Source organism: Psittacula echo, assembly GCF_963264785.1.
Source record: "Psittacula echo genome assembly, chromosome: 3".
In the NCBI taxonomy this organism is placed as follows: Eukaryota; Metazoa; Chordata; class Aves; order Psittaciformes; family Psittacidae; genus Psittacula; species Psittacula echo.
The window spans coordinates 126,063,472-126,088,965 of record NC_137736.1 but is presented as its reverse complement, the minus strand read 5'-3'; the positions used below and the strand labels follow the sequence as shown (position 1 = coordinate 126,088,965).

The 25,494-nt window shown below is 47.1% G+C and overlaps 1 protein-coding gene across 1 annotated transcript in view; it reads left to right on the top strand.

Annotated features, from left to right (window-relative positions):
- The window catches only part of FCHSD2 (FCH and double SH3 domains 2), a gene marked incomplete at both ends in the record, with an annotated part of 151,388 nt that extends 126,280 nt beyond the window's left edge, over positions 1–25,108 (top strand). The window contains 8 exons of the mRNA XM_080613456.1: positions 13,592–13,753; positions 18,573–18,707; positions 19,614–19,697; positions 20,399–20,576; positions 21,291–21,511; positions 22,535–22,664; positions 23,086–23,168; positions 25,025–25,108. Coding sequence (XP_080469582.1) covers positions 13,592–13,753; positions 18,573–18,707; positions 19,614–19,697; positions 20,399–20,576; positions 21,291–21,511; positions 22,535–22,664; positions 23,086–23,168; positions 25,025–25,108 — 1,077 coding nt within the window. The remainder of the gene's footprint in view (positions 1–13,591; positions 13,754–18,572; positions 18,708–19,613; positions 19,698–20,398; positions 20,577–21,290; positions 21,512–22,534; positions 22,665–23,085; positions 23,169–25,024) is intronic.
- Positions 25,109–25,494: the final 386 nt, after the last annotated feature.

Here is a 25,494-nt window from a genome sequence, read left to right as displayed (position 1 = left end):
GTCATCAAAGGTAGAGCTTTGATAGGAGGTGTTGCAGTAGTAATGACCAAGGAGGATGTCCACAGTAGAAAATAGGCTTTGGCCCTGTATAGATCATAGAATCCCAGACTTGTTTGTGTTGAAAGGGACCTTAAAGCTCATCCAGCCCCAACCCCTGCCACGGGCAGGGACCCCTTCCACTGGAGCAGCTTGCTCCAAGCCCCTGTGTCCAACCTGGCCTTGAACACTGCCAGGGATGGGGCAGCCACAGCTTCTCTGGGCACCCTGGGCCAGCGCCTCAGCACCCTCACAGGGAAGAGCTTCTGCCTAAGAGCTCATCTCAGTCTCCCCTCGGGCAGGTTCAAGCCATTCCCCTTGGCCTGTCCCTACAGGCCCTTGTCCAAAGCCCCTCTCCAGCTTTCCTGCAGCCCCTTTAGGCACTGGAGCTGCTCTCAGGTCTCCCCTTCAGGAGCCTTCTCTTGTCCAGGCTGTCCCAGCCCAGCTCTCTCAGCCTGGTTCCAGAGCAGAGCTGCTCCAGCCCTCGCAGCATCTCCATGGCCTCTTCTGTAGGTGTTTAAACCACTTTGTGACTTTTATGTATTGCCATAAGTTATAATACAGAATTCATTGTTTGTAAGAGTAGCCAGTAAGTGAATTCTGTAAGCTTTTTCCTTGGGGTTAATAATTTCTTTCAGCTTCACCCCTTCTTTGTCCCTACTCCCCTAAGTGGCCCCATTCAGTAATTTCAAGGCCATTAATTAGACAGGAGGTGTCTGCACACATATAATCTCTAGAAGAATAAACGGTGTAAGCTTTGAGCACAAACATTTTCGTTGGTAATGCAATTATAATTCTTTCCAGTGTGTGAGCACCAAACATTTGCAGCATTCCTGCATATTTAAGTGCGAGTGATTAAGTTGCAATTACTGATGGTTGATTTGGGCAATGGAATTTGTGCTAAAAGTTACAGTCACTTATTTAGGCTATAGGGGAGCTGTGGACTTGCCCTTTCCTTGACCCACTGCACTGCATTTGGGTCATGGAGCTGCAGCTGGCAAATAAAACAAAGCAAAGAGCCCCCTGATTTAGGTCAGAGCTTCAAAGAGGTCTTTCTCATAGTAGCAAGGAGGGGAAGAGGATGTCTGGAATGCTGGCAGGAGCCAACGATCAGTTGTTGGACCTGGCTTAGGAATCATAGGATCACAGACAGGTTTGGGTTGGAAGGGACCTTAAAGCTCATCCAGTTGGAAAGCAGAAAAGGAACCATGTCATAGGCTTCATCTCTTCTTTTCTGAAGGTCAGTTTGATGTATGTCATTTATAAAGTAAAACAGGAAGAAACAAGTCCCAAAACGTGCAAAGACCCATTTATTGGATTTACATTTGCTGCTGTTACTGAGGATATGGTATTTTATGGTTGCCTGACACCACCCATGGTTGCACCCTGTGTGAACAGTGCAAAGTAATTTGCCCTTTAACGTTAGTTCATTATCACCTTGTCACATTAAATCTTAGCATCTGCAAAACACAGTGGATGCTGCTGTGGTTGAAACTGAAAGAGCAGCTTTGTTCTTGTGCCATGTCTATAGGTGTTTAATGATAACACATATGTTGTTACAAGAAAACAAACTATTTTAATGGGAAAGTATCAGTGCAGCTTCACTTGCAACTGCAACAAGTATTAGTTGATGTCATGGAATCATAGAATCACAGAGTGGTTTGGGTTGGAAGGGACCTTAAAGCTCATTCAGTTCCAACCCCCTACCATGGGGACACCACCTACTCTAGTGGAAGGTGTCCCTGCCCGTGGCAGGGGGTTGGAACTGGATGAGCTTTAAGGTCCTTTCCAACCCAAACCATTCTATGATTCTATGATTATTCCAATAGCTGTTTGTTCTCAGTGTGATAAATCTTCCTTTTTGCTCAGTGGGATCTTCCCAGCAGTAACTTGTGCCCATCACCCCTCGGCTTTCCCATGGGACTCCTTGTCCAAAGGGAGTCTCCATCTCTGCAGCCCCCCTTTAACTCCTGGCACATGGATCAGGTCTCCCTGAGCCTTCTCTTCTCCAGCTGAACAGTCCCAGCTCTCTCAGCCTTTCCTCACTGCTGCCCAGCCCTTGGACCATCTTTGTGGCCCTTCTCCGGACCCTCTCCAGCCCATCCATATCAATCTGTAATGACTATAACCAATAACCAGAGCACATTTCCTTCTTTAAAAATGGAAACTTTCTGTTTTATTACAGATGTTATGTTTGTTTTGCTCACTTGGTTTTAAAGGAAATGTTAGAATACATCTGACAATACCTCTGACACTGGCAGAGCTCTACAGCTGACTGTGGGTAATGCTCCGCCATAGACTTCAGATCCAGAAGAACTCCATCCTTGTCAGAACAGCATTTCACCACCACTGTGTCAGGGCTGGATCTTGATGAAGACAAGCACTGAGAGCAGCGGGTGCTTGTTTAAATGAAGGTGGCACAATTCAAGCACCAGCTCTAAAGGAGATCAACACCTTTGAAATTCAGTGAGTTGAGAACATAAGCTGTTGGTGTAGCTCCTTTGTGCTTACTCAACCAACTCATGTAACTGAACTATACCTCCTGGATTTTAAGCTTTAATTTTTGAAACAAGAATAGAATCATAGAATGGTTTGGGTTGGAAAGGACCTTAAGATCATCCAGTTCCAACCCCCTGCCATGGGCAGGGACACCTCACACTAAACCATGGCACCCAAGGCTCTGTCCAACCTGGCCTTGAACACTGCCAGGGATGGAGCATTCACAACCTCCCTGGGCAACCCATTCCAGTGCCTCAGCACCCTCTCAGTAAAGAATTTCTTCCTTAGATCCAATCTAAACTTCCCCTGTTTCAGTTTGAACCCATCACCCCTTGTCCTGTCACTACAGTCCCTAATGAAGAGTAAGGAAGGTTCGGTCAATTGGATAGATCTAATTTGCCTTGAAGTAGCTTTTTGTTTCTCCACTGCCTGTGTCCCTTTATCTTTAAACTAGTGGAGACAAAAAGCTACTGCCTCCACTGATCTGTGTTGCAGAAATAAGGGAGAAACAAAGTTGAAGTTATGTTCTTGTTTCTGTATCCTTCCTTCAGCCTGCATCCTGGATGCTTAGTCTGAGTTACTTGAGTTCTTCCTCTCATCTTACTCTGCCTCTATCAAAGTAAAGACTCTGATGCTTTGATAGCCCACTGGGAGTCTCCCAGGCAGTAAAGTTGGTCCCAAAGCTGACATAATTCTTCTCAACGATGATGGGAGATTTCCCATCTGTGCTCAGGTCTATGCTCAAGGAGGGTCTTGGGGCCTCCACAGCAATTAATCCTATTTCCACTTCATTATAGGGGGATGCATTTTGTCTCCTCATTAGGATATCTACAACTCTCAAGAGAGTCTTTGTACCAGATAAGATTTGATTAAGACTCATTATGATACTCTTTACTTGGTTTGATGAGTTCAGAAGCTTAGGTCCATTTTTAATTGTAAGAGGAGGGCTGTTTTCTCCCTCCCCTTGTATTTGGCTATGAATATTTATCACTCTGCTGTGATAACAGTTGTGTTTGCTGGCTGGGCTCCTGTTCTGTCTTAGGATGTAATCTGTTAATCATGTGCTGCATGTGGTCCTACCTCATCTCCAGTGGACATAGCTACGTTTCAGCCTGTTACATGTTCTTCCAGTTGAACCCTTCAAGAGTGCTGTCCTCTGCTCCTAAGCAATGTGAGGAAAGCTAATTCCATATGCTCCATGGCGTGGAATAAGGCTGCCAACCCCCAGAAAGCTGAACATGTAAAATGTCACTTGCTGCTATCTATGGCTTTGCTCTGGAAACATATGCTTGGGAGAGCTGTGCTGGGTAAACAGATTGCCTTCTCCGTATGAGAGCTGTTGGAGCCGTTCATCTTTCCGGCTAAGAAGGCTGAGAATAGCCTGGAAAAATGCCACCGAAATCCACAGGTCAGGAATTTTCAACTCTTAAGGTAAAAAGCAGTTTAGTGAGAAGAGAATGTCGTTGTTGAGAGGGACAACATCAGAGTCTGTGGTATTACGAAGAGGTGTGAGTCTTTGTACTTTATCAGCCGTATCCAAACACTGAATCATGGAGAGAAGGCTCCAGGGAGACCATGGAGCAGCTTCCGGTGCCTAAAGAAGCACTTAAGGCTGGAGATGGGCTTTTTACAAGGGCCTTCTCCAGGCTGCCCCAGCCCAGCTCTCTCAGCCTGGCTCCAGAGCAGAGCTGCTCCAGCCCTCGCAGCAGCTCCGTGGCCTCCTCTGGCCTCGCTCCAACAGCTCCACGTCCCTCTTGTGCTGCTGCCCCAGAGCTGGATCAGGGCTGCAGGGGGGGGTCTCCCCAGAGCACAGCAGAGGGGCAGGATCCCCTCCCTGAGCTGCTGCTCACGCTCTGGGGGTGCACCCAGCACACGGGGGGGTTCTGGGCTCAAGCGCTCACTGAAGCCGGGTCATGGGGAGCTTCTCCTCACCCAGCACCCCAAGTCCTTCTCCTCAGGGCTGCTCCATCCGGTCTCCCCCAGCCTGGGTTTGTGCTGGGATTGCCCCAACCCAGGGGCAGGACCTTGCCCTTGGCCTTGTTGAACTCCATGAGGTTCACACGGTCCCACCTCTCCAGCCTGTCCAGGTCCCTGTGGATCCCATCCCTTCCCTCCAGTGTCCCTACACCACACAGCTCGGTGGCATCAGCAAACCTCTTTGTATACATATATTGTCTGTACATTTCATTCTCTGCCTACGGAATTCAGGTACTTTATATTCAGTCCTATTACCAGTAGTGTGGGAACAACTTCTTAAACCTTAAATGCTTCAATACTGCCCTTTTCTACTCTCCATCTCCTTCCCAACCAACTGCTTTCTTCGTTTAAGAATTTCTGATGTGTCTATATGCTTGAGCTTGGTCAGACTCAGCCAGGTGGGCTCGAGCTGTGCAGGTGGGCTCTTCTCCATGAACAGCATCACCTCTGCTTTCTTAACCTTGGCATTCACTTTTGAGACACGTTATCTGTGTCAGTGTTTCATTTCCTGTTTGCTTCACCCCAACAGACTCGTTTGATTTCACTCCATGCGGAATATTTAGCATATAAATTAACTGAGTTTGCTGTAATATGTATAGAACCTTCCTGCCCATCCTCCCACTTAAAAACCCCACAAAGTGTTGAAAAATGTCACTTACTAGCTAATTCCCTTGTTGGTGCAGAAAAAGTGTTGGGTTTGGGGATTATCATGGAATCCCAGACTGGTTTGGGCTGAAGGGGCCCTAAAGCTCATCCAGTTCCAACCCCTGCCACGGGCAGGGACCCCTTCCACTGGAGCAGCTTGCTCCAAGCCCCTGTGTCCAACCTGGCCTTGAACACTGCCAGGGATGGGGCAGCCACAGCTTCTCTGGGCACCCTGGGCCAGCGCCTCAGCACCCTCACAGGGAAGAGCTTCTGCCTAAGAGCTCATCTCAGTCTCCCCTCGGGCAGGTTCAAGCCATTCCCCTTGGCCTGGCCCTACAGGCCCTTGTCCCAAGCCCCTCTCCAGGTTTCCTGCAGCCCCTTTAGGCACTGGAGCTGCTCTCAGGTCTCCCCTTCAGGAGCCTTCTCTTCTCCAGGCTGCCCCAGCCCAGCTCTCTCAGCCTGGCTCCAGAGCAGAGCTGCTCCAGCCCTCGCAGCATCTCCATGGCCTCCTCTGGCCTCGCTCCAACAGCTCCACGTCCCTCTTGTGCTGCTGCCCCAGAGCTGGATCAGGGCTGCAGGGGGGGTCTCCCCAGAGCACAGCAGAGGGGCAGGATCCCCTCCCTGAGCTGCTGCTCACGCTCTGGGGGTGCACCCAGCACACGGGGGGGTTCTGGGCTCAAGCGCTCACTGAAGCCGGGTCACTGGGAGCCTTTCTCTTGAAGTATCCAGAATTGTTTCTTGTAGACAAAGGTTACATTTAGAAGCATGTTCAGGGATTAAAACCACATTAAATTAGGATTACAAGTAGATCTAAACCATCTTTTCTGAGAAATACATTACTTCACTGCACTGTTTTTCTAGTGGCAAGAGCATAACCATTAAGTGGGTCAGAGAGGCTCATTTGGCAAATGGTTTTACCTAAGAAGAAAGGAACATGGAAAGGTTCTGGCAAAACATTCTGAAAAGATATTATCATTCTTTTTATTCCATTTAGAAACATTCTCACTTAAATTCTAGGCTTCTTAAGATTAAAAGTGTATTAAAATGAAATCATTCTCTTAATGAAAAATACCGTATCATTCAAATTTGGGGCGAGCAGAAGTATTTGCTCAGTGACAGAAGGAGCTACCAGTCCAATAAAAACAAGCACTGGAATGCCAAAAATGTCTCAGAAGCCAGTGCAAGCCCCCCCCATGCAAACTGGTTTTAAATCTCAGTCCAGTGCTATTCCAGTAGGGATGCATTAAATAATCCATGAAATCCAGCTTTCAGTGCCTTGTGGATGTCTGGGGTGGGGAGCAGCTCTGCCAAACCCACCCCAATTTAAAAGATAAATTCAGTCCAACCCAGCTCACCTAAAACTTTGATGCCTGAGGCACAAACCTGAGCTCAGCCTTGGCACGGGAGTCTTGCAGTGATTTCAGTTGTGCAGCGTTTGACTGCGGTGCCATAAATCGAGGCCATAGGATGCCAGAACAAAGCAGCAGCTAAGGATGTTCTTTCTGCTCTACCCTGTGTTTGCTTTGTCTTCACTACAGCCAAGAGAAAATCACTTACTTCTGGGCTGCAGGGGAAGCTCAGTCACTGCTTGTGACTGCAGTGAGTCCAGCAGCAGCCTGGAACCAACCAGCTATGAACTCATCAGGTTGGGACCACAGAAAGCTGAGAGAGCTGGGCTGGGGCAGCCTGGAGAAGAGAAGGCTCCTGAAGGGGAGACCTGAGAGCAGCTCCAGTGCCTAAAGGGGCTGCAGGAAACCTGGAGAGGGGCTTGGGACAAGGGCCTGTAGGGCCAGGCCAAGGGGAATGGCTTTAACCTGCCAGAGGGGAGACTGAGATGAGCTCTTAGGCAGAAGCTCTTCCCTGTGAGGGTGCTGAGGCGCTGGCCCAGGGTGCCCAGAGAAGCTGTGGCTGCCCCATCCCTGGCAGTGTTCAAGGCCAGGTTGGACACAGGGGCTTGGAGCAAGCTGCTCCAGTGGAAGGGGTCCCTGCCCGTGGCAGGGGTTGGAGCTGGAGGAGCTTTAAGGCCCCTTCAACCCAAACCAGGCTGGGATTCTATGGAAAAACGGGCAGGGCAGTGGGGCTCAGGTGCCTGTATTATAGATCCAAAAGCCCAGGGAGCGTGCAGCAGGGAGAGATGCACTCTGTGAGTGGGCACGTGTTGGTCCTGGTCTTATTCTGCACCTTGAAAAATCATAGAATCATAGAATGGTTTGGGTTGGAAAGGACCTTAAGATCATCCAGTTCCAACCCCCTGCCATGGGCAGGGACACCTCACACTAAACCGTGGCACCCAAGGCTCTGTCCAACCTGGCCTTGAACACCGCCAGGGATGGAGCATTCACAGCTTCCCTGGGCAACCCATTCCAGTGCCTCAGCACCCTCACAGTAAAGAATTTCTGCCTTAGATCCAATCTAAACAATCTAAACTGAAAATCATGGAAAATAAAGGAACTCTCTTTTCAGGAAGATCCATTGAACACTGACCTTAACAATCACCACCCAGAACACTGAAGGGGCCACATTAGCTGAGCTTTGCTGGATTTCTCTGTTTGCTTTTTACCCCAACACTTTTATAACTGACTTTAAGAGGCTCGTAATGAGGTGTTTGTGGGATGTCAATGAACCCTTGGTTTCTTGTAGGCCCCTTTCTCTCTGGGAACAGAGACCAGCTATGCAATGTGTTCTCGCTGGGTTTCATTTGCAGCACTTCCAAAGCAGTTGTGCAAGCTGTAGGTCTAAAGCCTTTGCTTAATGAAGCCTGGAACAGTAAATAAACAAAACTATTCCTTCTTCCATGTAGAGCAACCATAGGTATGTGAGAAAGAGATAACAGTATTTATATCTTTGAAGATATTGGGGGGTTTCCCTTTCATCTGCTTATAACCTACCATCAACTAAGGAAATGGGAGAGCAGAAACCACCCAGAACACCGTAAATTCTGTGGGTGGCTGAGGCTCTTTCCATCAGCGTTAAGTCCTTAGCGATGAAACAGGAATGGGTGAATAGGAATTGTAAATAGGAATTTCACTATTAAATAGGAAAATATTTGTCCTACAGCGAGGCTTAATAACACTGGGATTTGGGCAGCACCCAGAGCTTTCGAAACTCAGCTGCCTTCCTGGAGATCCTTAATACTACTGGGAATGTAAGTGCTTACTTGACTTAACATGTTGGACTTGATGATCTTAAAGGTCTTTTCCAGCCTAGTTCATTCTGTGGTCCTATTTGCAAGTCTATGAGCTTCTGGCAGTGCAGGTCACTCCGTCAGGAAGCGTGGCACGTGGGGCTGCTCGAGTCCATTTGGTTGAGAGGGAAAAGTCAATGATTGAAGCCTTATTTGGTCTTTATTTGCAATATATCATGAGGGAACAAGGCTTTGAGAGCTTGTGCATCCTTTCCTAAGGGTCTTGTAGCAGTGTGTGGTTTTACATTGTAGTGCAACGCTGTGATGTGTCCCGGAGTACGGGGAAGTTTAGATTGGAGATAAGGCAGAAGTTCTTTACTGTGAGGGTGCTGAGGCACTGGAATGGGTTGCCCAGGGAGGTTGTGAATGCTCCATCCCTGGCAGTGTTCAAGGCCAGGTTGGACAGAGCCTTGGGTGCCATGGTTTAGTGTGAGGTGTCCCTGCCCATGGCAGGGGGTTGGAACTGGATGATCTTAAGGTCCTTTCCAACCCAAACCATTCTGTGAGTCTATGATTCTATGTCTCTTCCCATCTCAATGCATCACTTCCTGGCTCCCTTCCCAGCTCTGAGATCCATGGACTGGGCAAGCTGGAGTTGGCATTTTTGTGCATGGTGGGTCCCTCTTGATGAAGTCACGACTCCATTGCATAAACCTCACCTTGCAAAGGGAAGACTCTACCTTGTGCTTGGGTTCACTTAGAGAGAAGCTTCTTGGGTGACTTGATGCTGGTGGAAACACCAGGATTTCCTCTGGGTGATCCCTTGTTTCCCTCTGAACATTTTATTCTGGCATAAGGAAAGCATCAAACTTCAGCTCATTTAGACACAGTGATAGTTGAAGGAAGGGCTTGTAGTTTTAATCATAGAATCGTGGAATCCCAGGTTGAAGGAACCTCAAGGGTCATTTGCTCCAACCTTTCCAGTCACAGCCTGACCCAGACTGGATGCTCAGCACCCTGTGCAGCCCAATCTTAATAGTGTCCAGTACTGGGGAGTCACCACTTCCTTGGGGAGATTATTCCAATGGCTGCTTGTTCTCACTGGGAGACATTTCCCTCTTGTGTCCATTGGGAATCTCCCCAGCAGTAACTCGTGCCCATCAGCCCTTGTCTTTCCCATGGGACTCCTTGTCCAAAGGGAGTCTCCATCTCTGCAGCCCCCCTTTAACTCCTGGCACATGGATCAGGTCTCCCTGAGCCTTCTCTTCTCCAGCTGAACAGTCCCAGCTCTCTCAGCCTTTCCTCACTGCTGCCCAGCCCTGGGACCATCTTTGTGGCCCCTTCTCTGGCCCCTCTCCAGCCCAGCCACATCTTGTTTGTACAGCAGGACCAAACCTGAGCACAGCATTCCCGGGGTGGCCTGACAAGCAGTGAGCAGAGTGGATTAAATCCATGGGTAGCTGTCCCTATGTGAAAATAAAGTTATACTACTGTCTGGTTGGGTTTTCTTGCATTCTTATGGGTAGGAGGCTGTTAATCCTGGTTTACCAGCAGTATTATTTAGGTTACAATATATATGTATGCTTGTAAATAGTGTTCTACATCTTTCAAGTGCAGGCCTGACCTAACACAGTGAAGTATTTTTATGGCTTGTCTGCCATGGAATGAAACTCAAAACAGTTGTGGTTTGGAACAAACATTTGTTAAATATTAAGGCTACCATGTGTAAATAGAGGGGGGGTAATTCCTTGGATTGGCTTGGTACCTTGGATTAAAAACTCCTGTCTGACGCTTAGCAAGTACAGTCAAGGATCTTGGAGCAGCTTGTTTATTCTAGTTAGCAGCTTAGTACAAACACCACGGTTTACAACAGGGTACTGACAGGAAGTACAAGTGTTTATGGCATGCCTGGACTCATGTTCGGTGCTGTTGTGTAACTCAGGCTAATTGGGAATTGCGTAATGAGGTAAGACAGGAAAGCGTCGAGGCTGATCCTGTCCTAGGGAAAGCACATGGAAAGTCCTTGTAATGTAGTATCATGGAATAGTTTGGGTTGGAAAGGACCTTAAGATCATCCAGTTCCAACCCCTTGCCATGGGCAGGGACACCTCACACTAAACCATGGCACCCTGTGCCAGTGCCTCACCACCCTCACAGTAAAGAATTTCTTCCTTAGATCCAATCTAAACTTCCCCTGTTTCAGTTTGAACCCATCACCCCTTGTCCTGTTGCTGCAGTCCCTGATAAAGAGTCCATCTCCAGCATCCTTGTAGCCCCCTTCAGACACTGGAAGCTGCTCTGAGGTCTCCACGCAGCTTCTCTTCTCCAGGCTCAACAGCCCCAACTTTCTCAGCCTGGCTCCATACAGGAGCTGCTCCAGCCCCTGCTCATCCTCGTGGCCTCCTCTGAATTTGCTCCAATAGTGTCAGAATGTAAAGATGAATTAGGAGATGGCACCTTACTCCACAAGCATTTACATACATGGAGGCAGCTCAGCTTAGTGAAGTTACAAACCAGGGAGTTTCTCATTGACAAGCTAAAACAAATGACTTGTATTGGCTGCATGAAGTCCATCTATGAGAGTCTCAGAAAACAAACACAAGGAAAGGATGATGTGTCCACTCGCTGCTGCAATTGAATTGGAAGGATCTGCCTTTCAGATGGGAATGCTGATACGTGGCTCCATCTTTGGCCTTTGTATTCATTCTAAAGCAGTGTTTTCCGAATCTTGGCTGCAGTACTGTGATGCACATAACTGTATTTTACTTCTTTTCCTCATTTCCTCAGCTCTAGGAACAGTATTCACAGCACATGTTAATCATTCACCTGAAGACCACTTGTACAGAGAAGTGGGAGCTTCACTTGGCTAATGGCTTTGGCTTTTCCCGTGGGAAATACTTCTGAAGCTCATCCATTACTTCAATCTCTGTACCTGATTACGTGGGAGAGTGCGTGCGTGCCCCAGTGCCCATAGGGAGATACCTTTTAAGTGACAAATTCTACTCTAAAAGCTCACTACTTTAACGAATCATGTATCTTCTAAAGGGAATTAAAAATAAGGCCTCTCAAAAGCAGTTTTATTGTTTGAAACAGGTTTAAAGACATCATTGCAGATAGCTTTAAAATGAAAATAGATCCGTGTTTCAGGGTTTGCCTGAATGAAGGTTATAGTCATTTATTTCTGGCTTATCTTCTTCATAGAAAGATAACATTGAAGAGCAGGAGCATGTGGAAAACAAGAACAACACCGCTATCAGTTCACCTCAGACAAACTTTTGTGTAGAGTAAGGGTGTGATTTGAGAGAGAGAAAACTGTGCAACACCAATTGGTGTTGGAATTCGTGGTCATAGAATGGTTGCGCTCCAACAGCTCCACGTCCCTCTTGTGCTGCTGCCCCAGAGCTGGATCAGGGCTGCAGGGGGGGTCTCCCCAGAGCACAGCAGAGGGGCAGGATCCCCTCCCTGAGCTGCTGCTCACACTCTGGGGGTGCACCCAGCACACGGGGGGGTTCTGGGCTCAAGCGCTCACTGAAGCCGGGTCATGGGGAGCTTCTCCTCACCCAGCACCCCAAGTCCTTCTCCTCAGGCTGCTCCATCCGGTCTCCCCCAGCCTGGGTTTGTGCTGGGGTTGCCCCGAGCCAGGGGCAGGACCTTGCCCTTGGCCTTGTTGAACTCCATGAGGTTCACACGGTCCCACCTCTCCAGCCTGTCCAGGTCCCTGTGGATCCCATCCCTTCCCTCCAGTGTCCCTGCACCACACAGCTTGGTGGCATCAGCAGATGTGCTGAAGGTGCTCAATCTCACTGTCCATGTCATCAACAAAGATACTGAGCAGGATCAGTCCCAACACCAACCCCTGAGGACAACCCTCATCATTGGTCTCCAGTTGGACATCGAGCCATTGACCACAACTCTTTGAGTGCAACCGTCCAGCCAGTTCCTTATCCACGAGTGGTCCATCCATCAAACCCACTGTACACCTACTCCTACATAGTCTACTGTGCTTCAGGCACTACAGAAAAAATACTTCCCCTCTTATTTCTGCTTAGGCCCATCTATCTTTGCTCAGTTGCTTGGTTTCACGGTGCTATTAACTTGATGGGTCACTGCAGGTAGCAGTGCTGTAGTAAAGTGCTTGTGATCCCTGCGGAAGGGGCTGGAAGGGTGAGGAAGGTCCTGAAACTTCCCTGCTTGCTCAGTAACATGCTAAGAAGGAACAACACTGGAAGGAAACACAGGGAAAGCTCAAGGGTGGTTCAGTGGGTTCCTGTTGTCGCCTCCATCAGTGACTCACTGAAGGACGAAATCACTTGATTGCTGGTGAGCAAGTGCAAGAGGAGGAGAAGGAGGAGGAGGAGGAACAACAGCATGATGATGATGATGATGATCATGACAATGGTCATAAATAACCTCGATTTTATTCCTAGGTTTGCCCCCCCACTTCCTTAATTGATCTTTGGAATTCTCCTTTGCTTTTCTTGAAGTCCTGGATTTCTTCATGCTGCTCTTGCCCTTCCTCCTCTATAGGTTGTTAATGATGTGGATCAGGGTGGTGGTTTGCCGTAAGTTAGTGAAAGCTTTGGCTCCAGCACCACAGAAGCATGCCAGGATGCTGAAGTGCACCCAGCTGTCGGAAAACCTGCATTTTCATTCAGGTCCAAAGACAAAACTCATGGAGCTGTTCATTGCAATGGGATGCTTCATTTTGGACTTACTATAACCCTCTGTTTCCATGACAAATGAGCTTCCTGTGATCTCTGAGAAGTGCTGATGGAAAAGAGCCACATTTTGGGGGTGGTAGGGGTGTGTGTATCACATTGGATTTCCTTGTGTGTCATAGCCAGTTTAGTCCCCAGCTGAAAGAGCATCCAGGGTCTGAAGCCCAGGAGTATCCCTGATCTTAAAAGCACTGTGAAATGCTGGGATTTGGCTGCTTTCTTCCCTTTGGAAATGATCCGTGCTAACCAACCACTAGAACATAGGAGTAGAAACTTAGCATGAACTAATAGATGCTGTTTTCTTGGAATCAGAGAATGATTTGGGTTGGAAGGGACCTTAAGGATGCTCCAGTTCCAACTGGTGAAATTGGCTGTGCCTGTGGTTTTACATCTCCAGAACACCATCCCCTGCCTCTTGGCTCATTCCCCATTCCTGCAGGCAAGGAAATGAAGAACCGGACTTGCTCCGCATGGAGCAGCTTTTGGAGCCACCCGAGTAATGTGGGGATCAGGAAATAACACATTGGAATGGTGGCAAGGAGTGAAATGTGATCTTGAGAGAGCTCTGACTGGTGTGTGTTTGCTTCCTCAGGTAATAAAGCTGAAAGCAGAGGCTCGGCTGGACCTGCTGAAGCAGATCGGGGTGTCCGTGGATACGTGGCTGAAGAGTGCCATGAACCAAGTGATGGAAGAACTGGAAAACGAGCGCTGGGCCAGCCTGCCCTCGGTGACCAACAACGGCTCTTCACACCTGGTAGGGCTTCCATCGTCTCAACCTCACCTTGCTTCCACGTGGCTCTTTCCTAGTAGTGATTCCTAACTTAATATTGAATAAAACCCCAAATTCATCATAAGTCATTGGATCAAGGAAGGGTTTGGGTTGGAAGTGACCTTAAAGCTCCTCCAGCTCCAACCCCTGCCACGGGCAGGGACCCCTTCCACTGGAGCAGCTTGCTCCAAGCCCCTGTGTCCAACCTGGCCTTGAACACTGCCAGGGATGGGGCAGCCGCAGCTTCTCTGGGCACCCTGGGCCAGCGCCTCAGCACCCTCACAGGGAAGAGCTTCTGCCTAAGAGCTCATCTCAGTCTCCCTTCGGGCAGGATACAGCCGTGCTAGTACTGGGTTGGTTGTTAGCTAACTGGAAAGATCTCGTAGCTTCACACGCTTGGAGCGTGTCTGAATTTCACACAAGGAAAACCCAGAGTAAAAGAAAAAGGATTTCTGGTTTCCATTGCTGAGTTTACTTGGGACTGATTTTGCCAGCCTTGGAGAAGTGCCATAACATTTATTTGCCATCTCCTGAAAAGAAAAATGTCTGTGTGCTGCTTTGATGTTTCATTAATGGTTTGCGATGTTATCTGAGCTGCTTGGCTGAAAGGCTTTCTTCTTCCAAACGTTTACAGAACTGTTGATTCTACATCATCTCTTAAAGAGCCAGTTAAGTAGAGATGGCAGTGAAAGTCATCAGGAGAGCAAAGCCTGGCTTCCAAATTGATTTGGGTATTTGAGATGAAAATTTAATTCATTAAATATCAGCATAATGCTTTGGAAAACAGGCTGTCCATTCCTGTGAGCAGGGTTAGATGCTTCCCTGAAGGATTTCATGGAACCATGGAATCCCAGACTGGTTTGGGTTGAAGTGAGCATAAAGCTCATCCAGCTCCAACCCCTGCCATAGGCAGGGACCCCTTCCACTGGAGCAGCTTGCTCCAAGCCCCTGTGTCCAACCTGGCCTTGAACACTGCCAGGGATGGGGCAGCCACAGCTTCTCTGGGCACCCTGGGCCAGCGCCTCAGCACCCTCACAGGGAAGAGCTTCTGCCTAAGAGCTCATCTCAGTCTCCCCTCTGGCAGGTTCAAGCCATTCGCCTTGGCCTGTCCCTACAGGCCCTTGTCCCAAGCCCCTCTCCAGGTTTCCTGCAGCCCCTTTAGGCACTGGAGCTGCTCTCAGGTCTCCCCTTCAGGAGCCTTCTCTTCTCCAGGCTGCCCCAGCCCAGCTCTCTCAGCCTGGTTCCAGAGCAGAGCTGCTCCAGCCCTCGCAGCATCTCCGTGGCCTCCTCTGGAGCTGCCAGGACCAACAAAGAGAAGAGAAACTGCTATAAGACCTCACAATACGTTTATTTTCTCTCATCCCTTCCATGGCCGGTGATGCTGAGCTGTCACCTTTGGCTCTAGAACTAAACCCATGTGTTGCTCTTTGCCAGTAACCAAGGAAAATAAAATTCCTGAAGGTTTGGTCCATTTGCCTCAAATAAATCTTAACTTTTCTGGTTTTTATACTTTCAATATTTAACAAAATTCAGAGGCTTTTACAAAGCCTTGGTTTTCATGTAGATACTTTCCTAACTATTGCCTTCATACGGGGTTAAAACAACTTCATTCGCACTTCATCTCCACGCCAGATTAATCTTCATCTTTGGACACCAGAATGTATCTTCTGAATAGCAGAACTCGCAGGGGGAGCAGGGATGTGGTTTCTCTTTGCATTGCAGATGATTTGCTTCCTTTTGCTGACCACCTAAAAGAAACAAAATCTCCCTTTCAGCAAGAAGGTGGAATCTACACACAGAGATTCCTGCTCATTCCCGTGTTTCTTTGTGCTTTTCTGCTTCTTTAGTGCCTTCCTGGTAATGGTGGCAAAGCCATAGAGGGAGAAGGGGTTTTTGGATGTAGAGGTATTAACATTTATGTCAGATTTAGTTCAAAGAAGTGAGCACTGAATGGAGTCTGAGCACATGCTTCCCATATCCTCTCTTTGCTGTCTTCAGGCTGTTGGGATGTTTCTCCAGGGACGTTACACAGAACTCAGACACAGTGACAGTGATATGCAGGAAAGGTTGTTGTAGGCACTACTCAGTGTAGTCTGTCTCTGCTTTATTCCCATGCTTAGTGGTAGGATTAGAGATTAAAGCTGTAGTATGCAGATCCGTGCTCCAGTCTTCCCAAATCCCAAAGGAGTTCTTGTACTGAGATTCCTTTCAGATCCTTTTTAGATGAGGATATGTTACATAGCTGTGTTTAACAGTGCCTTTTTCCCCTTCTTATATTTCACCTCCTTTACTTCCCCTTGTGCACGTCGGAATGTGCCCAATGCCTTGTTCTCTGTCTCACCATACATGCCAAGGGCCAGCCCTGGAGCCAGGCCCTGCGCTAGTCCCTGGTGAGCCAGCAGATGCCACAGAGTGGGAGGCTAAACTCTGAGCCTTATTTTCCCCTTTTACACTTACGTATGCTCCTGTGTGAAAACAAGATGCTGTTGACCTTGGCAGCCAGCTGAGGACAGCAGGAGATGGCATTTTAGAAGGCCAAAGGCCAAAATTACACTGCTTGCAATTATTAGAGGAATTACTGCAGCGTGTCACAAGCAGCAGTTTCACTTCAGCCTTGAAGAGAGAGCAGTGTTCACTGCTCAGAAACCAGGTACCCACCTCCTGTATGTGGTACCCAGCTTTGCTCTTTGATCCAGTGCTGGCCGTGAGAGTTTGTTCAGCAAAGCTCTCCGTGTATGTCCTTGTAAAGAGTGAAAAAGGAGAAAGGAAGGTCAATGCCTGCATTACTACAGTAATGTGATGAGCTGAAGGAGTTAATATCCCATTCCCTCTCCAGTGGGCTGATTTTGTGATAGAATCATAGATCCACAGACTGGTTTGGGTTTAAGGGACCTTAAAGCTCATTCAGTTCCAACCCCTGCCTACAGGCCTTGTCCAAAGCCCCTCTCCAGGTTTCTTGTAGCTCCTTTAGGCACTGGAGCTGCTCTGGAGCTAAAATCATTTGATTCAGCAGCAATTATAGGATCATAGAATCATGTAGGCTAGAAAAGACCTTTAAGTCCACATATATATATATGGTGATCTTGATCTTATATATATTTTAATACCTTTTTCTAACTATCTCATCACTTTCTACCTGCATTTACTCTTGTCTGTGCTGTTTCATACCTTCAGTGTAATTGTCTCGTGTATTTATCCTTTGCATATGCTGTCTTTCATCACTAATGTGTTGAAAGATGAGGTTTAGGAAACAAGCTGCTTCATTTTCTGTGTCATTGATGCTGTTTTCCCTCTTTGCAAACGATTCCATGCAAGGAGGTTGAGCAGCCCCCACACTGAAAATGTCATTTTCTGCCTCGTGTTAGGAAACCAGGAGCAGATGTTTTCTGAAGGACTCTTTCTAGACATGATACACTCATTTCCATGCTGTTTCTTGTGGCTGTCAGCTGGATCAGCTCCGGCTGCTGGGACATAGACCATGCACAGCAAAAGGCAGTTAAGAACCGGAGAGGGAAACCTTACATTTGCCATAGTTTCTGCTTGGTTGGGAATACATCAAAGCACGAGGCAGGGCAGCGATTTGCTGTTACAGCAACATCCCATCAACACGTTCAAGTAGCAACAGATCAAGCTTGAATCATAGAATCAAATAGGTTGGAAAAGAACTTCAAGTCCAGCCTTTACCCAGCATTGCCAAGTCCACCACTAACCCTGTCACTAAAGGCCTCATTGAAAATGTGAGGGGAAAATAATCATCTGAATTACCAGATCTTAGTCTAAAAACTGGAACATTGCAAATTAATCTGAGTTGGGAAATGGTGAACTTTTGTGCTCTTCCACCCCAGGTCTAGAGGAGCAAAGGTGCTGCAGAGCAGAGGTACAGCATCACCTGGTTTAGGGAGGCTGCCTTTAGTCTCAGCCCAACTTTGTGCTGATTTATGAGCCCTCCATGAGGAATACCAAATGCACTCCCAAGTTTAAAGGAATATGTAAAGGATGGCAAATACAAATACCCCACAGTGTTGCCTTTGATTGGAAGAACTGGCCTGCTTTCACATGGGATAAAGTGTTTATTCAGGGTGTCATCCAGGCAGGAGGCCAAAGCACAGCTCATGGCACTGCTGCCCCAGCTACCCTTATAGAAACTTGGTTTTTTCCAGTGTCTTGACTTGAGGTTCTATTTCAGCTTTTACACCTAGTTTTTAATCATTCCTTCTCTAAGGATTGGTGTTTCTTGCACCAAGCCCATTGTGCAGAACGCACCAGTGAGAAGCTGATTTTTCAGCTCTTTCATTCTTATTTTTGTGACTTCCAAGTATTTCCATTGAGGCTTCATTTCAGACTCCTCCTCACAAGTACATTCAGCTTTAGTAGCAGGAATTCTCAGTCAGTGATTCCTTTTCCCATTCAACTCTTTGCTGTGCCTCTCAAATTGCATCTCCAAAGGACGTGAGTCCCTGTTCATAGCTTATAGGGAATAAATAACTGCCCATCAGTGCAGTTGGAGCATCCAGACTTTTCTGGTTCTTTTTAAATCCACAGTGCTTGGATGAGGAAATACATCTGAGTTAGGCAAAGATGGTGACAGCTCTTACTCTTTTCTTTCCCTCTATTTGCTTTGTTTGATGACTTCCTTCACATTATTTGGGAATCACGTTGAATATCATTTAGTCATTGCGGGTTTTGTCCACTTTGAATGATCATAAATAATAAAAACCACACTGAAAAATAATGATCAATTCATTTCCATTGTTATTCCCTTTTCATTTGAGGGCCTGATGCCAAATTTCATTTGTTTTAACAGGTAAACGCTGATGCAGAGAAGGAGGAAGGTGAAGAGTTTGAAGACAGCATGGATGTGTTTGATGACAGTAGTTCTAGTCCTTCTGGTACTCTAAGGAATTACCCTCTCACCTGCAAAGTTGTTTATTCATACAAGGTTTGGGAGTTATCTTTTTGTATTGATCTGATCAGAAAACTGAATTATGCAGCAAACATTATAGATGTAACTGTGCCTGTGGGACTTGAATAGAATCACCCCAGAGTAATAGACTGGTTTGGGTTGAAGGGACCTTAAAGCTCATCCAGTTCCAACCCCTTGCCATGGGCAGGGACACCTTCCACTAGAGCAGCTTGCTCCAAGCCCCATCCGATGTCAGCGTTTGACTCAGTAATTAAATATACCTAGCACCTAGTTGTGAATGTCTGCACCAGTAAAATCAATCACCCTGGTGAAACACATTTGAACTACAGTTCAGCACAGTCCTGACGTCTGCTCCCTATTTGCAGCTTGCAGAGATATCCCTGCCTGGCTTCAGGGCCACCAGCTGTGTGTCTGCTGTTACAACCTGCTGTAATTTCTGTTGCTGAGCCGGTGGGGCTGTAGTAGAGATGCCTTCTCAGTGTCAGGCTGCGTGACAAAGCTCCTCTTTGTACTGTAACAGTGAAACCACCATTCATGAGTTCAAGCTTTGCTGACAAACTGCATTCGAGCTGTTTACGTCTGGTAGCACTGCTAGGTCAGTTGTAAATCACACCACTGTGGAGCCAAAGCCAGTGGCAGACGTGGACCTGGAGTACAGAGTAATTAGAGATCCCAAAGTAAATAGGGTTTGACACACTGATGCTGCTCAGGGTGCTTCTGTCTATCCTAAATGAAACAGGGCCTTGTGAACATCAGTAAATGTATAGAAGAACACCTACAGTATGTTTTAAACTATGCTATGTCATAGAATTTTCAATTCATGAAACCACATAAGCTTTAATAAAAGTCTGGATGAGAATGTTCTTTACACTGCCTGGCCTGCACACCTTGATTTTCTAATCTTTCTGTAATATACTTCAGGCTTCTCAGCCAGATGAATTGACCATAGAGGAACATGAGGTGTTGGAGGTGATAGAAGATGGAGATATGGAAGACTGGGTAAAGGTATTGATTTTCTGAGATTGTTTCCTTTTCATAGAGTCATAACAGAATGGTTTGGGTTGGAAAGGACCTTAAGGCTCAGTTCCAACCCAGGGAAGAGCTTTTGCCTAAGAGCTCATCTCAGTCTCCCCTCTGGCAGGTTAAAGCCATTCCCCTTGGCCTGTCCCTGCAGGCCCTTGTCCCAAGCCCCTCTCCAGCTTTCCTGCAGCCCCTTTAGGCACTGGAGCTGCTCTCAGGTCTCCCCTTCAGGAGCCTTCTCTTCTCCAGGCTGCCCCAGCCCAGCTCTCTCAGCCTGGCTCCAGAGCAGAGCTGCTCCAGCCCTCGCAGCAGCTCCGTGGCCTCCTCTGGCCTCACTCCAGCAGCTCCACGTCCCTCTTGTGCTGCTGCCCCAGAGCTGGATCAGGGCTGCAGGGGGGGTCTCCCCAGAGCACAGCAGAGGGGCAGGATCCCCTCCCTGAGCTGCTGCTCACGCTCTGGGGGTGCACCCAGCACACGGGGGGGGGGGGTTCTGGGCTCAAGCGCTCACTGAAGCCGGGTCATGGGGAGCTTCTCCTCACCCAGCACCCCAAGTCCTTCTCCTCAGGACTGCTCTCAATAATTTCACTGTTCCTGTTAAAAATAGAACTCGGGACAGGAGGAATGTTTGGACTCTTTTCAGAGCCATAAGCAAAACCAGGGAATCTTTTATGACCCTCTTTTCACAGGCACGGAATAAAGCGGGTCATGTGGGGTATGTGCCAGAGAAGTACCTGCAGTTCCCAACGTCCAGCAGTCTGCTGAGCATGCTGCAGTCCCTCGCCGCACTGGATAACAGATCACACACCTCAAATAACTCCACGGAGGCTGACTTGGTCTCAGGCACCCTGAATGGAGACTCCAGTGGTAAATACCAATAAAAAACTCAACTGTATATCAGCCTTGTTCTCAAAGGGTTCTGCATGTTGAGTTTGGATGCTGCCTATGAGAATTTCTCCTATTTGACCTGTTTCTGAGTGCAACTCTTCTCAGTATTTATCTGTCTCATATCAAACGTGCATAATTTATCTGTCTCTCAGAGCTGAGATTAACTAAAATTAAGGAAAACCAAAACCAGAATTCCAGCCTGGTTTGGGTTGAAGGGACCTGAAAGCTCCTCCAGCTCCAACCCCTGCCACGGGCAGGGACCCCTTCCACTGGAGCAGCTTGCTCCAAGCCCCTGTGTCCAACCTGGCCTTGAACACTGCCAGGGATGGGGCAGCCACAGCTTCTCTGGGCACCCTGGGCCAGCGCCTCAGCACCCTCACAGGGAAGAGCTTCTGCCTAAGAGCTCATCTCAGTCTCCCCTCGGGCAGGTTCAAGCCATTCCCCTTGGCCTGTCCCTACAGGCCCTTGTCCCAAGCCCCTCTCCAGGTTTCCTGTAGCTCCTTTAGGCACTGGAGCTGCTCTAAGGTCTCCTTGGAGCCAAAATCATTTGATTCAGCAATTATAGAATCATAGAACGATGTTGCTTGGAAAACACCTTTAAAATCATTAAGTCCAACCTTATATGTATGTATAGCATTGGGTTTTTTATGCCTCTGCCAATTATGCTTTTATTCTTCCTCTTCCATCCTTCAGTCTGTTTTGTGAAAGCACTTTATGATTACGAGGGCCAGACGGATGATGAGCTGTCCTTTCCGGAAGGAGCCATCATCCGCATCTTGAACAAGGAAAATCAGGATGATGATGGCTTTTGGGAAGGAGAATTCAACGGGCGTGTTGGGGTGTTCCCATCAGTGTTAGTTGAGGAGCTGACGGCCTCAGAGAATGGAGAGACTCCATGGATTGGAGATATTCAGGTATGTAAAGAGTCGAGGGGTTGGCTTGAACATGGGGTATGAGTTTGTTAGAGTGGTTTTGCAATGCTGAAGGATTTGCTGCTTCTGGAGGGGAAGAAACCCAAATTGGGACCAATTTAAGAAAGAAACCCCAGAAATAATTTAAGCAAAATAAATCAGAACCAATTTAAGGAAAAAAATCAGAACCAGGATAAAATGAAAAACCCAAACCCTGAGTGCTTCACTTTGAGTTTCTTTCCCAGCCTGATAGTGACCAACTGATGTATTTTAGCAAATATAATGGATTTGTGGATAAAGGCAAGTATTTGGGTAGAAAGGAAATGAAGCCAAGGAGGAAATTCCCAGTCTACTTCCTGTAATGAATTCATGGCATTGACTGAGACATCAAATGCAAGCTGGCAGAGAGAGAATTACAGGCTCTGTCAGCCCTCATTTAATGTTTTCATACTGAAATCTGTTCTGTATCTGCTCAATCTGGAAGGGCAGAATGCTGTCAAATAGTGAATTACAGTGATTTTTGCCAAAATCGCCTCATTTCATATTTTATTCTTAATATTAGAAAATCAGACACATTCTCCTGTGTAATTGGGCTAGAAACTGGATTTTTGTGTTCCCTACAAGGTAATTTCTCTGGTATTTTTAGTCTTTGATTGGGGCAGACCATGAAAACTTCACTTTGACATGATACATATGATAAAACTCATAATCTTGAAGCTTTTGTGTGAGAGGCACGCTTGGCCAAGTGACTTTTCAGCTGCCCTTCCCAAAGTCTCAATTACCTGGGAGAGGATGAAAATCTCCGCTCAGTGGCAACCTGTGATTTAACACAAGCGCAATCACTGTTGGATATCTTGGTTTTCCTCCTCAAAACCCTCCCTGACAGCACTTTTGACACGTAGCTTTCCTCCAGATGAAAGCTCTTGTGTCCTGATGTGTTGGTTCTAGTGTAGGGATGTGCCTTGGGGGTAGATGAAAGCTGCTGAGGAGTGAGGTTTGCTGCAGCCCTGTCTCTTCTTCCCACAGGTATCCCCAACTCCAAAGCCTAACCATGCCCTTCCACCGCTGCCCCTGTACGACCAGCCTCCCACTAGTCCCTACCACAGTCCGGATAAACGAGGTTCTCAGTACTTCCCCAGATCACCCTCAACTAATGGTAAGGGATTTGGGGATGGCAAAAGAAACAGTTCAGCAAGATGCTGATGGGTTCAAAGTGAAACAGGGGAAGTTTAGATTGGAGATAAGGCAGAAGTTCTTTACTGTGAGGGTGCTGAGGCACTGGAATGGGTTGCCCAGGGAGGTTGTGAATGCTCCATCCCTGGCGGTGTTCAAGGCCAGGTTGAACAGAGCCTTGGGTGCCATGGTTTAGTGTGAGGTGTCCCTGCCCATGGCAGAGGGGTTGGAACTGGATGATCTTAAGGTCTTTTCCAACCCAAACCATTCTATGATTCAATGATTCATTTCAAATGTTCCTGTTTCAGAGTGGGGGGGAAAAAAGAAGCTTTTTGTTGCCACCTAAAGTTCATTCAGTGATATTGAGGGGCTTGGTTTTGATGGCTTGTTCCTTCCCCCTTCAGAAAACAGCTTCAGCTCAGAGTCCCCTGGATTCTCACAGCCTCCACGAATTCCTCCTGAAAGTTCATATGGAAAACTGCGACCTGTGAGTTAAAACCAAATACTGATGTTCTCTTGAGGCTCCAAAGGTATAAAGCCAAGTTTAGGTGAAGCAGGATGGGTGCATTCAAAGCAGGGGGTGGTGCAGCACTGATGATCTGGCTCTGCAGATACAATTGCTATGTATTAAAAAGTGTTATCTCAGATGAAGACTGCAGGGGAAGGCCTGTTCACTCCCCTTTGAGAATACCAAAGATGTGTCAAAAAGCTGGAGGGCACAAGAGCTCTTTGAGGTGAAGGAAACACTAGAACAAAACAAAGCTGCACTTGTTTAAACACTTACTCATTGTGTTGAAAGATGACCTTGAATCTTACCCATCCCCTCTCCTTCATCTAAGCTGCCCTTCTGCCTCTGCCTTTATAGTTGTAATACCTCTGTGTCTCTGCATGAGGCATGTAGATGGTGAGATCTAACCTGTGAGGAAATTACATCTATAGTGAGAGAAAATAGGTGGTAGTCAATAAACTTAGAGTGCCTTTGCAGGCATTGGGAGGTTATTTCTGGCCTTGACACACAGAATAACCCCTGAACAGAGCTAGAAAAGGGGGTGAATAAATGCCAGAACCATTTAATTCTCCTCCAATGTGCCAGCAGACACATCTGCTTGCCAGGTAATGTGTGGACTCCACTGCATTTAGGGTTAAATTTACTTCCAAACCCCTTGATTTGAGAGGTTTGGATTTAAAAGTCTGAATTACAATATCTGTATATTCTGTTTTGTCTTTGCTGCCTCAAAAGAGAGGTTTTGCCAGAAAAGGAAAGGAAGAATTTAATCAAGTTAGGACTTGCAAACTCCATCTCCTAGGGTTAACTTTGAAATCAAGGTTGGGATGGTTTCAAAGTCCTAAATCAAACCATATTCAGTTGTATTTTCCTGGCATCCTCAATGGTTGCACAAAGAGAGCATTTTGGGCTATTCATAAGTTATATTCTCATTATTCCAGTTAGTCAGTGAGTTACCTTTATCCACAAGGCAGAGGTTGTGCTGCATCATTCAGCATTTAGCTACTCAATGGAGAAGTTTCATACTCCCTTGCAAAAAGATGCTGATTCAGCTTTCCCATTTAATAGCTTTCTATTTCATGAGTTTCTTGCAATTTAGTGTCTTTTCAGGATATTCCTCCAGTGTCATGCCTTAATTGAAAGGATTTCTGTTAATTTTGCATCTTAAATATGCCCGGTTTGAAAATACTGTGTAGTTTATTATGTTACTGCTCCACAAGTCATGTTTTCCATAGCGAGTCACTCCAGTGTATTCTGCAATCACGTGCCAAAACTCCTGCCTGCAGTGCTGTTAGCACTTAAGATAAGCTCTATCAGGAGCAGTCATAACTTTATTGATGTGGCAGAGTGTAAATATAGCATCAGATTTCAGGTGTGTATCGTTCAGGTCAGGGATTGAGTAAATACCAATAAGCCACTTAGATGCAACAAGACGTTGTTGTAGCTCCCAGTCCACGTGAGTTCCAGGCAAGAGCATTATCAGGTTTCAGCATTTGATGTAAGATCCAAAGCGTATCCCAGGTTTAGGTACTGAACTGTCCATGGGCGCGTGCAGGATAAGTGGGATACTTCACTTGGCGTGTTTGCCCTGTTGGGAGTGCTAGTTATCCTGGAGGAAAACCACCTAACAGTAATGACAAGTTACAGAGGAGAGCCTTGATGGCGTAACTGGGGATGACTGGACCTGAATTCACCTGGTTTCTCCCTGTAGTTCTGTTGATCTTCATATATAACCTGTACATTTGCTTCATCTGGAGGTATGAGCCTAAAAATGCTGGTTTAGTCTATACAAGCTCTGAAATACTCTGATAGTTACAGGCTGGTTCTGGCTGTTTCAGGTACGAGCAGCTCCACCACCCCCAACACAGCATCACCGCCGGACCACAGAGAAGATAGAGGACGTGGAAATCACTCTGGTGTAACGATGGGACTAGTTCAGTAGTAGTGCTACAATCAAGACCAAACGTGATATTTGGTCGAATCTCAGTTTTTAGGCACCTTTGCATGATGAAGACTTTGACTAGAACAAGAGATAGGGAGGATTTTATGTGGCAGTGACCTGGTGGACTCCTTCCTGCAGTCGTGACTATTTTGTGCCTTTTGATTTTGTTGCTTTGATTTCTATACATCGTTCTTCCTCTCTTAGCACAAAGCAAGACAGGCCAAACAGTGAGCAGAGGGTTGCCTTGGAGCAGGTTTCTCTCTTGGCTGAAGATGGTCAGTTTTTATATGGAGGCTGAAGAGAAGAGCCTCCTTCATGCAACTTAGTCATAACGTCCTTCGACCACGTGCATTAGTACAGTATATT